Source organism: Monopterus albus, unplaced genomic scaffold (assembly GCF_001952655.1).
Source record: "Monopterus albus unplaced genomic scaffold, M_albus_1.0 scaffold106.1, whole genome shotgun sequence".
Taxonomy (NCBI): domain Eukaryota; kingdom Metazoa; phylum Chordata; class Actinopteri; order Synbranchiformes; family Synbranchidae; genus Monopterus; species Monopterus albus.
The window spans coordinates 1,643,346-1,655,486 of NW_018127986.1; the positions used below are offsets into that span (position 1 = coordinate 1,643,346).

The 12,141-nt window shown below is 39.9% G+C and overlaps 1 protein-coding gene across 1 annotated transcript in view; it reads left to right on the plus strand.

Moving 5' to 3' along the window:
- rnd1a (Rho family GTPase 1a) overlaps positions 1 to 5,834 on the plus strand; it is a 10,886-nt gene extending 5,052 nt beyond the window's left edge. Inside the window, exons 3-5 of the mRNA XM_020610751.1 lie at positions 838 to 947; positions 1,774 to 1,908; positions 2,060 to 5,834. Coding sequence (XP_020466407.1) covers positions 838 to 947; positions 1,774 to 1,908; positions 2,060 to 2,305 — 491 coding nt within the window. The 3' untranslated portion in view covers positions 2,306 to 5,834. The remainder of the gene's footprint in view (positions 1 to 837; positions 948 to 1,773; positions 1,909 to 2,059) is intronic.
- Positions 5,835 to 12,141: the final 6,307 nt, after the last annotated feature.

Genomic DNA, 12,141 nt, shown 5'->3' on the forward strand with positions numbered 1-12,141 from the left:
GTGTCGCTGTCCCTCTATATATCACAAATAACATGCTTTCAAACACTCTGATTATATGCTCTGCCTTGCCATAATCTGGATAATGTATAAAATGTAGTTCTGTAACGTGTTTAGGCTCGTAGATTAACCATAAAACCCAGTAAAAAAGTTACTCGGTGAGGCAAACAGTACGCCTGCCTCAAGGCAGAGGGCGCTAGTGAGCCCACAGATTCTTGCGCTACCTACAATCTTCTTCGTGCTTGTTTATATTTCCTTTACAATCCGCCTTATCAAAATGGAAGATTACATTTCCAAGCTGAGAAAATTCGCAAATCTGGACTTTCAATCAAAACATTTTTGACAGTCTGGACATTTTTGTCCAGAAGGATCTTCTTTATTGAAAACATTTGTTTTAATATTGGATTCGAACGGTAAAAGGGTTTGTAATACATACCAGCTGACAAATGGATTTCGTGTACAAGTAAAGGTAAGACTATAAACTTTTATTATTTCTAGTTAGAAATAAGCTCAATTGGAATAAATTGTAACCTCAAATTAAATATGGGTCACATTTGTGTGAAGAATACTGATATGAGATATAAAACATAACGCATTGTCTGTTAACAGACAATTTGTCAACGATTCATTTGTATTTGTAAATCTGACAGTGCCTCACCAGCTGTCAACCTCACCGCACGTCACTGGTGATGAGACATTATACTGTAGTGTCAGCTTGATTCAGACCTTAAAAACATGTTTGATTCTATTGACTTTACTAAGGATTTTTAAAGATGTTGAGTGTCCAGCTTCCCAAAACGTATGTGCATTAAATTAAAACTCTTTGCTCTGTCCTTTTAGGTTCTCCATACTATGACAATGTCAGGCCCCTCTGCTACAGCGACTCAGACGCAGTACTCTTATGCTTTGATATCAGCCGACCAGACACAGTAGACAGTGCACTGAAGAAGGTATGGCCAGCTGCAATATGAGCATGACAGGACAACAACACCAGTGTTATGGCCTCATTTTAGACCACGTCTACATAAGCTATATGAATTTTGTAGTTTGTAGGTCGTTTTTACTGAGAGCTCAGTCCAAACAACATGAAAACAGTCAAATACTTCACTCACTGCCCTCTTTTTACTTGGCGTACAACATAACTGGACATCACAGCCAAGCTCTGGTAAGGAGTGGGACAGACAGCTGCCTGATAAAATTATCATTTCATAGTTGGGACAGAAATAGTTATAGACGACAGTAAGTTGTCATTTCCGTGCTACTGTGTTGTGGTGGTAAAATGGTTTTGGTTTGGTGATTTTTTTTTATTATTTTTTTTTTTATAACCATGATATTGTCTGTTAAAATCTGCACAAATCCAAATCTGTTGCAGGTTCAGCTATATTGGCATTTAAAATCAACAATCACACTGAAAGTTAGAGGTGACTAATAGTTAACTGTGTTGCCACAGAGTCCACGACCCTCACTTTGGTCAAGCAAAAAGCTCCGTTTATCCTGTACACACTGAAACAAACCAACATTCTGAGATATACACACTTGTTCTGGAGGTAATTTTGGAAAAACATATTTGCAGGGGAGAAAAAAGTTCTTTTTAGTCTGGACAGAGGACTCAAACAGAAAGAGATGCATTTACACATATAACTGGCTTAATGTGGATGTACTCTTACTCTAAGTAGTAACCTTCTTGATCAATCATTTGCCCTCCTCAATATTCAGTCGATATGTCATCCTTTTACCTAACAGTCTGGTGTCACCTCTGTTTATTTTATTTTGCAGTGGAAAGCAGAAATCCAGGACTTCTGCCCCAGCACACGGATCCTACTAATAGGCTGTAAAACAGACCTGCGCACGGATGTTGGTACACGCATGGAGCTGTCCAATCAGAAACAGACTCCCATCTCTCATGAACAGGTGTGTCCTATGAGTACTCTTTCCTCCTGTGTGTCTGTTTAGGCTTCTTTTTCCTATATAGATTGGGCACTAGTAGAATTTCCCCTTTGCTTTAATTTATTCTAGCTCAAACACAGTTTTACATGTATATACTTTACCCCTCACACTGTAGGGTTCATCTTTGGCCAAGCAGCTTGGGGCAGAGGCTTACCTGGAGTGCTCAGCCTTCACATCAGAGAAAAGCATCCACAGTGTTTTCCGTACCACAGCTCTGGCCTGCATGAACAAGCTCCAGCCTGCCGATAAACCCAGCCCTGTCGGCCGCCTCTCCAAGAGACTCCTCCACCTGCCCAGCAAGACAGAGCTTCTCTCTTCCACTTTCAGCAAGGACAAGACCAAGAGCTGCTCCATCATGTGAACACTGCTGTGGTCAGAAACGAGGACAAGTGAACTATATAGGTCAGCAGGATGTGCAAGGGGAAGAAAGCATTGATGTGGATTTCTCTCTCTCCTTTGCAGCATCCTCCTCAAACTCCCTATTGACCGCTTCAGAAAGACCACTACACTCTCTTTGCTTAACTGATGCTGAACTTTTGATCATGACTTATCACCAGCACACAGTGCAAAGTGAAAAATGTGTGATGTTGAAAATATTTCTGATCAATTAAATACTCCTGTACCAGGCACTTCAAGATGCAGACCTCTATTGTATGAAGGGAGTGGTTGTAAACACTTCATTTGAAAGCATTGCTCAGAAGAGACCCATTTGAAATTCTGATAATGGTGCCGTTTCTCATCCATCACTTGATCTGAATGTCTTTTTAAGGTCACTGTTTGGGCTGAGTGACAAGATGGAAGTGGTATCTACAGAATTCTTGGGGAAAAGATTCCCCAGCTGCCCCCTCATAGTGTGTCATTTGGAAATTAAAACTGACAGTGGACAAAAGGGGGGAGAAGGGATTTGGCAAGAAGAGTGTTCAGTTTCAAAGGCAAGTGGGAGGACAAACTTAGAGTACATCTGAAGGAGCGTAATATGACTCAGCACTCACATGAGTCACAAAATACTGTAGTCTAGGGTGGACATGCTGTGACAAAAATAAACAAAAACATGGCTGTATAAAGACTATCGGAACACATTTAGTCAGATTCCCTTTTGTTACCCATCACCACAACCGTCTTAATTGTTCAGTGTTATTGACCAAAAGCTTTTATTTTTGTGTTGTCACATTAACAGTGCACCATGTCACTACTTCCTGCCACTTAAAGAGCTGCTTAATAGATATTAGTTTTAATATATACACCAGCAAAAAATGAAATCATTCTTCTTGGTATTTAAAAAAACAATTTCTTTTTCACAAGCCAATCTGATTGGATTTATTTTAGTGAGCCTTTTATTTAGAATTCTCTGCCTGAAGAGAAATAGTCCTTAACTTTGGACTGTAAATGTGTCGTGTGGGCCTACCCGCCATGTTACAGTAGGTTCCAGGTGCTGGGTTAAAGTGTACAGATGCATCATTGCACTCCTGTATAACTGTCAGACTCATAATGAACATTTAAAAAAATGATCAAAATCAGCAGTACCAGAGACATCATATGTCCCATTTTTGATTAATCCACTTGTTGTTCTTCCTTGTCAAACCCTGGCACCTGCATTACTTGCAGTGCAACTCAAGCAGAGGGTTCAGGTGTGTTATTCTAATGGATCATGTAGCATTCAACCACTAGCCTTTTGTTATTTTCAAACTTGCATTCCCAGCAAATTCCCTTAAGATAATTCATTATATTTTCTACAGGTCCCCCAAAAGATGCTATAGTTACTGCTTTTAACATTTTTTTCACATATGTCCCAGTACTCCCCAAAGCCTATAAAAAATTTAATGTGATTTGATGTGCAAATTTGTGGCGTTATTAACAGTTATCATAGATGACCCTGCTGCCATTTTCAGCCTAGATATCTGCACAGTTGGCATTAGATTCCATGACTTGGTAGCAGGTGTTTGTACTATGGCAAACAGCATTTTAATGGGAGGGGAACTGGTCAAAGAAGGAACAGACTTTGACAGAAGATGGGCTCTGCCATCTAAGACCATCTACTCCCGAGGCTTGGAATTTAAAGGCAACTGTATCTGCATTAACACTAACATAGTTGCTGGCGGGGGGATGGAATCACAGGCTGGTCCTGTCTGCTTTTTTTTTTGTTTGTTTTGTTTAAAAAAACATTTGGACCTTATTTTCCAAATTCCTTGCAAAGTATTCTTGACTTTTTCCACTTATAAAATAACATTTTTCTCGATGTTTCTATGTGCTTATGCCTGTCTTTGGTGTTTTTGTAGCTGTTGTTATTGTTCTTGTATTCACTTGAGTCTTCTGGCATTAGTGGCTGTTGACAGCTCAGCTAATGGAAGACCTGATGATTTGTAGGTCTGTGCCGAGAAGCCCGGGCTTCTCTGGATGTACGGCACACTAGAATTTAATGTGTTGCCTAGCAACAATGTGAGCAGCACTCCTGTCTCCCAGAAAGAGGGAGGGATGGCTCTATGAGCGGGTGCCTCACCTTTTATTTGTAGCATTAGACAGAAGCCATAGCCGAGGTGATTGCTGGATGTTTTAGAGAGCAGTGGACTGCAGAAGATCTCTACGTGGTTTTAAAGAGACCACACTGGTAGCAGCCACAAACAGGGTGTTAGAAACAGCATGCAGTCTAAAATGTGTCTGTGTAGCTCTGCTGCAGTCACTATTTCACTTCTTGGTCCAGTGTGAAGCACTGTGCTTCCATAAACAAGTGCCATTTTGTTCAACTCTCATTTCACATTGCAGGGTTAACCAATTTCAGTTTCTGACAATCCAATCACATAAAGAAAACAAACTGTAGGATCCAAACACAAACCTTATTGTCTGCACAGGTCAAGATGCAAAATTTCTGGCTGTAGTTCATGACATTTCAGACTTTCAAATGCCTTCTAAGGAATGTTTTTGAAGAGCTTAAATCTGTGCTTTGCCCTGTATTTCACTGTTTTTCTCTTGCTGTATTTTGGCAGAATTGTTTTATTGTGCATATCCTCCTTCACCCTCCAAAAAACAATGTGTTTGTGTTGAGTTGCCAGTTATGGCTTAAATTAGGAATTGACTCCTGTATTTGTCATAATCACACACAACTTTCATCTTTAAATCTTTATTTAAATAAATATGTCCGAAGTGAATTTACAAGCCAATGAATATTTGTGTTAAACCCATTAAAATTAGACCTTGGATCTTTGATGGATGGGTTTATCCTGAAGAAATACTTCTTTAAATACAGCTAGTATAAATGCATGTACCAGCACCATAATCTCACCTTTTCACACAACAGATTCAGGAGGGCAACATGCATTTTGAGTTCATCTTAGTTTTTTTCTGTAGCTGTTCAGGCATGTCACAGAATACCAGACTGGATTTCTCAGAGCATTATCAAATTAGAGCAAATGGTTATTTGGGTAATTTAATCGAATTCAAGGCTCCTTGAGAGAAACAAAAACTGATATCTTGGCTGCACATGGTCTATTTTGTCCTAAGTGATAATCTACACTTGTTCCCTGGGGAAGGGCACAGCAGTTCACTTCACATTCTTATTGAGGCTAAGATACAAATATCAACAAATATGCTCTACTGTTTGCTTTACTGAAAGGCCAACTGATTTACCTTATTGCTGAAGGCTATTAACTACAACTGTCTGAGATACTGAAATGCATTAAAAATAAGTGTAGTCAGGTTTGGATTCACTTGGATTTCTGGACTTTAAACTGATTTCTTTTTGTTCAGTCCCCAAGGACTGTGTGGCCTGCAATTAGACAATGATGGCAGCATCATGGTAAGGTGTCAAAACAACCCTGTGTTCCACTGAAGCGTGAATACAGCCTTAGGGACCAAATCTTCCCCGACACACATCCACATGTCCAGTACAACATAAGGCACATCTACAGTGCCTTGTGAAAGTATTCGGCCCCCTTGAACTTTGCGACCTTTTGCCACATTTCAAGCTTCAAACATAAAGATATAAAACTGTAATTTTTTTGTGAAGAATCAACAACAAGTGGGACACAATCATGAAGTGGAACGAAATTTATTGGATATTTCAAACTTTTTTAACAAATAAAAAACTGAAAAATTGGGCGTGCAAAATTATTCAGCCCCCTTAAGTTAATACTTTGTAGCACCACCTTTTGCTGCGATTACAGCTGTAAGTCACTTGGGGTATGTCTCTATCAGTTTTGCACATCAAGAGACTTAAATTTTGCCCATTCCTCCTTGCAAAACAGCTCGAGCTCAGTGAGGTTGGATGGAGAGCATTTGTGAACAGCAGTTTTCAGTTCTTTCCACAGATTCTCGAGTGGATTCAGGTCTGGACTTTGACTTGGCCATTCTAACACCTGGATATGTTTAGTTTTGAACCATTCCATTGTAGATTTTGCTTTATGTTTTGGATCATTGTCTTGTTGGAAGACAAAGCTCCGTCCCAGTCTCAGGTCTTTTGCAGACTCCATCAGGTTTCCTTCCAGAATGGTCCTGTATTTGGCTCCATCCATCTTCCCATCAAGTTTAACCATCTTCCCTGTCCCTGCTGAAGAAAAGCAGGCCCAAACCAGGATGCTGCCACCACCATGTTTGACAATGGGGATGGTGTGTTCAGGGTGATGAGCTGTGTTGCTTTTACGCCAAACATAACGTTTTGCATTGTTGCCAAAAAGTTCAATTTTGGTTTCATCTGACCAGAGCACCTTCTTCCACATGTTTGGTGTGTCTCCCAGGTGGCTTGTGGCAAACTTTAAACGACACTTTTTATGGATATCTTTAAGAAATGGCTTTCTTCTTGCCACTCTTCCATAAAGGCCAGATTTGTGCAGTATACGACTGATTGTTGTCCTATGGACAGAGTCTCCCACCTCAGCTGTAGATCTCTGCAGTTCATCCAGAGTGATCATGGGCCTCTTGGCTGCATCTCTGATCAGTCTTCTCCTTGTATGAGCTGAAAGTTTAGAGGGACGGCCAGGTCTTGGTAGATTTGCAGTGGTCTGATACTCCTTCCATTTCAATATTATCGCTTGCACAGTGCTCCTTGGGATGTTTAAAGCTTGGGAAATCTTTTTGTATCCAAATCCGGCTTTAAACTTCTCCACAACAGTATCTCGGACCTGCCTGGTGTGTTCCTTGTTCTTCATGATGCTCTCTGCGCTTTAAACAGACCTCTGAGACTATCACAGTGCAGGTGCATTTATACGGAGACTTGATTACACACAGGTGGATTCTATTTATCATCATTAGTCATTTAGGTCAACATTGGATCATTCAGAGATCCTCACTGAACTTCTGGAGAGAGTTTGCTGCACTGAAAGTAAAGGGGCTGAATAATTTTGCACGCCCAATTATTCAGTTTTTTATTTGTTAAAAAAATGAATTTTGAACACTTGCCACTTTCTATTGATTTTTTTCATGGTTTTGGAAAAAAGGAATCTGTTGTTGAATTTTGTGACACTGTCCTCATCATGCAGCATAAATCCTTCATTAAGATAGTTAAAATAACTGGCATTTCTTAAGTTCAAGGTTTAACCAATCTAGAACTTAAATGTCTTAGCAAATTAATATGTAACATGTAATATTATTTTAGAAACAATGTTAATAGGAATTGGCTCCACATTGCAAACTGTATGACTTCCAAATATTACATTTTTTTGTAAAGGGCTCACAGGTAGTTAAGGCCATAACAGATTCTCTTCACAAACAGCAAAACATTCAGTGAAAACCTAACAATTTCTGTCACAACACTATTACTGTGTTTGCTGTTCCCTTTTCCCTTGCTTTTTCTTACATAACAAACCCCCCACCCCGACCTCCATTATTACATTTGCTTAGTCTTTCCTTCAGCTGATACTGGCTGCTATCAGGATCTCCCTGGCTAGGTCCTGCTGCCACGCTCGGCCCACTGATGATACAACATGGATGAAGTGGCTGAATGTTTGCCATTCCTGAACTATCACACACAGGATACAGCTATGACTTGTGACCTCTTTATATTATAGGAGATAATGAAATTGTGATAAGATACTTTCCACAACTGATCTCAGATAAATTTAATCTGCTGTCTACTTGAACACTGATTTGCTGCGGCTAGAAATTAAATAGTGGTTTGATCATCTTTCGGATAAACCTGGCTGCCAGCCTGTATGTCTACAAAGCTCCTGTCGCTTATCTTTTTTTTTTAGTTTCTCTGTCTCCTTGTCTCTCTCACAGATATATGCACAAATTTATCAGAAAATTGGCCCATGTACATTACCTGTCCATGTAAATCAGATAAACTTTTGCTGAAGGTATAGTGAGCCTGCCATCCATGGCAGGTTGCTCCAAGGCACAACCATAAAGGATGTGGAACTCATAGCTCTGCCATCATCCTCTGAAAAAGACAGCACCAATGACACCATTTAACTTTTTGTGTTCAAAAAGACAAACTTGCTGGCTGGAAGCAGGGCTGTGCTAGCTGTTTCCCCTTGTTCCCAGTTTATGCTAAGCTAAACTCAGCCGCAGGGTGTTGCTGAATATTTACTGTGCAGATTGATATTGATCTTTTCAAGAAAGCAAATAGGTGTATTCACGAAATTGTCAAAACTGTTCCCTTAAAGTTGTAGCTTATGACCCATACCATGGCTCTCCAGTTAAAAGAATACTTCAGTATTTTAGGAAATTCACTATTCCCAAAAATCAGGTTTACTGTTTCCAGCAATGACAGATACAGGTATATTCTGTTTTTTGTTTGCTTAATTTTTTTAATTAAGTGCTTGTTCTGTTCTGTTTACTTGACATGTGAAAAAAAAAACTCAAACACAAAAAAAAGGGGGGGGGGGGGGCTGCCCTGCTGATTTATTGATAAAATTACCTCCGTGTCATGTCAGCTTCTGAAAACCAATCCATGCTTGAGAATAGATTTGTACAGGTCAGCAATGACACATGTATGGCACTGACATTTGATGTAAAGTAATGAAAAGGTAAGCAGCCAGTGATCTGTGCAGTCTAGACATTTGTCCCTTCCTCAGTGGATAGGTGTCTGCAGCAGAGACCGTGATCGGGGATCAGGATAAGGAAGGGAGGGAGGACAATTCAGTGAAGAGTGCTGCTATCTGAAACCCTCTCTAGGAGTCAGAGAAAATGGCAGCAGTGCAGCGTAGCTCATTACCACATAAGCACATCATCTATCAGACATGGCGGTATAGGCACACATAAAAACACATCTCACACACATTTGTGCAATCAACCTATCAGACTTCTTCAGTGCCACTGCAGCAGAGAAGGAAACAGGGCTGATGAGAGGATGGGGGTTTGCAAAGCTATGCTGCCAGGTTACTGATGAGCTATCTGCAGACTGACATATAGTTTACATTCCCTTATATGACTGTGCACACACTGAACACACAAACGTACAAACCCACAGCCACTACAGCAGGGAGCTTTGGCACAGCTGCCTTGACAGTGTCACAACTCCTGTTTCTGGTTGGAAAATGGAGTTGTATGTCTGAGGCTCAGTTGGTGAGAGAATCCCATCTGGGCAACTGGCTCTGTGCGGTTCAATCCAACAGACATGCCCACCATGATGTCTTTCCACATTTATACATTTCCCACCTAATGTATGCATGCATAATACATAAGTATGTACTATAAAACAATAGTTTGACTTTTGGGTAAACAGGCTTATGCGCATTCTTACCAAGAATTATGAGAACACTGACACCACTGTCCTGTAAAGTCATGAGTATGGCTGCAACTGGCTAAACACTGCAAACAGCCTGACTCTGCCCAAGGGTAACAACATCCACCAATCAGAATTCTAGAGCTCACTAATTAATACGTTATATCTCACTTGTTTGTTTGTTTGTTTTTTTAAAGGTAGCCACTATGTTTTTCTAATAGACTTTTTGCATGTGTCTCTTCTATAGGCCCACTGCTCTGAAATGTTTTCACACACTTTTCTAAGTTTCTATCTGTTAATATTTATATCAATATGCTAATTTACAATTTAACTCATTTAAGCATGTAATTTAAAGAGAGCTTAACCAACACCAAATCACATAAAATCTACCACTGCTAAGTCTGCTACCTTTAGCAGTAGTTTAGTGTTGTTGTTGTTAATTGAGCAACCAACAGGAGAATTCATATTTTTCATTTACAGATAATGACATGGGGAAATATAATATGCTGAAATCAAGTTAAGTATTCAATGTAATATAAGATTTTGTTTGTGGTTTTTTATTACATACCACTGCTGTATTATTCAACCAAGTTTCTTTGTCAGTTGTGCCAGTGCAATTCTGTTCATGTATGTGCCTGTGAGTACCGTAAGGGCATCCATATGTGATTATGCACATGCGAATTGGCGTATGAATATGTGTCAGTGTGTGCTGTGTATACTAAGCAGTTTATCTTGTCTGTTCTGCATATTTTCTCACCCACAAGTGCAGCAATTCAGTTTACACATGCAGACAGACGCTCAGCTCAGGTCTCCTGTAAAGATAAAACCCATGTGTCCCTGGCAGAGGTAAACAGACTCCTCCAACAGGACTATGTCGCTCCCCTATTCTTATCGGCCATATTATGACACCCCCAGAAACCCCCATTTATGCACACTGTTCACCTTCACTAGATCTAGCCCCCCTCATACCCACGTGCCCTGTCTGGTGCACCCTGAAGACATGTCAAGAATGACTGTGCTGCCAGCCATTTAATTAGACAACCATGTCTGGCATTTGGGGAATAAGGGGGGAGGGGAGCCAATGCAGAGGCACATTAGGTATTTGGGATGGGAGGGTTGACTGTAGTTAGAGTTGGGGGGGGTAGTGTTGGAGAAGTGGTGTGCACATCTGCAGAACAGCTAAACACAAACCATCATCCAGCAAAAATCTGCTTCTAAAGCTTCAAAACTGGGAAATATTTGCTGATCTGTGATTAATTTTCATGTTATATGTTAAAAACAGAGTTAACTCTACTTTTTGTTTGTTTGCAGAAACAAACTTTATATGACAATTTACTCCTTCAGCTTTTAATTGAAAACTTTCTTCTTGTGCACACTGTCCTCAACTAATTAGTAAAAATACAGCATAAAGTCTTTGAACTACATGTTTTGCCTACTTTTGCTTCACTGAAGAGATCTGCACATGCCACAGTAGAAAAAGAATAGGTGCCTTTTTTAATGGCTGAATCCCACTCGGTTGCTTCTCTTTAGGGCTCCTGGCATTGTACATGCTGGCTCACTGTCACACTGTCGTGGCTTACTGAGACACGTCAACAGTGAAAAGCCATTGTTAACACCATTATCAACATCTCTGCTTCTCCTCCTATGACAAGTCAAAATGTCTACTGCGAAAAAAGCCCAGGAGAGAAACCCTTTGTACCATTAAAGAACACATAGCATTGCAGATTAGTAGTGGCAGTATGACACTGAAGGAATTTGTAAATGAGCAGCTAATTGGAGAAACAAACAAAAGCAATGATCACAGTTCAGTGCATAAAATACAAACTCGGTCTTTTACTCTTTAACCAGTTCATTGGTTTCTTCCCCTATATTGTTCCCCATTGTATGTGTTTTTTATACCATCAACTTTGATCTGGTCCCATTGCAACTGCTTCATCTTCTGAAGGGGTTCATAAATCTCTCTTGATCTCCCTGCGGATGTAAAGGCAGGTCTAGAATATGAATCAGCACTGAGCCAATCCAGACTGTAGTCAAGCATAGCAACATCTGAAATGTCTTTTATCCGTCTCCATCTGCATGTACACACACATACACACCAGAGGATAGTTTAGAGGACAGAAAACATAATAGTGCCTCTGCACTAACAGCACTTCTTGAATGTTAATCCTGTGCAGAGGCTGTATGTTTTTAAGTGGTACTCAGCCAACAAAGCTATTTCATCATGGCTGTACTATACAGTCTACGGTAAACAATAAACTGACCAGTCTGACTGCACACCTTTAGTAGATCATCAGGTAAATAACAGACTAAAACGAGACTTCCCACTGGATTCAGTACATTCTGATTAGGTCTTTCATTTCTGTTAGTATATAATATCCTGCAAAGGACAGGCTATTTTTGTGTGCCGACACCTCTAATAAAACTATATGTTTTTAGTTTTGCCTTATTATTTTCATTATCAATGCATTTGACATTTACATTTTTTTAAATCATCAGCTTGTTGATCATTGAATAAAGGCATATGAACTAGACATGCATCAAAA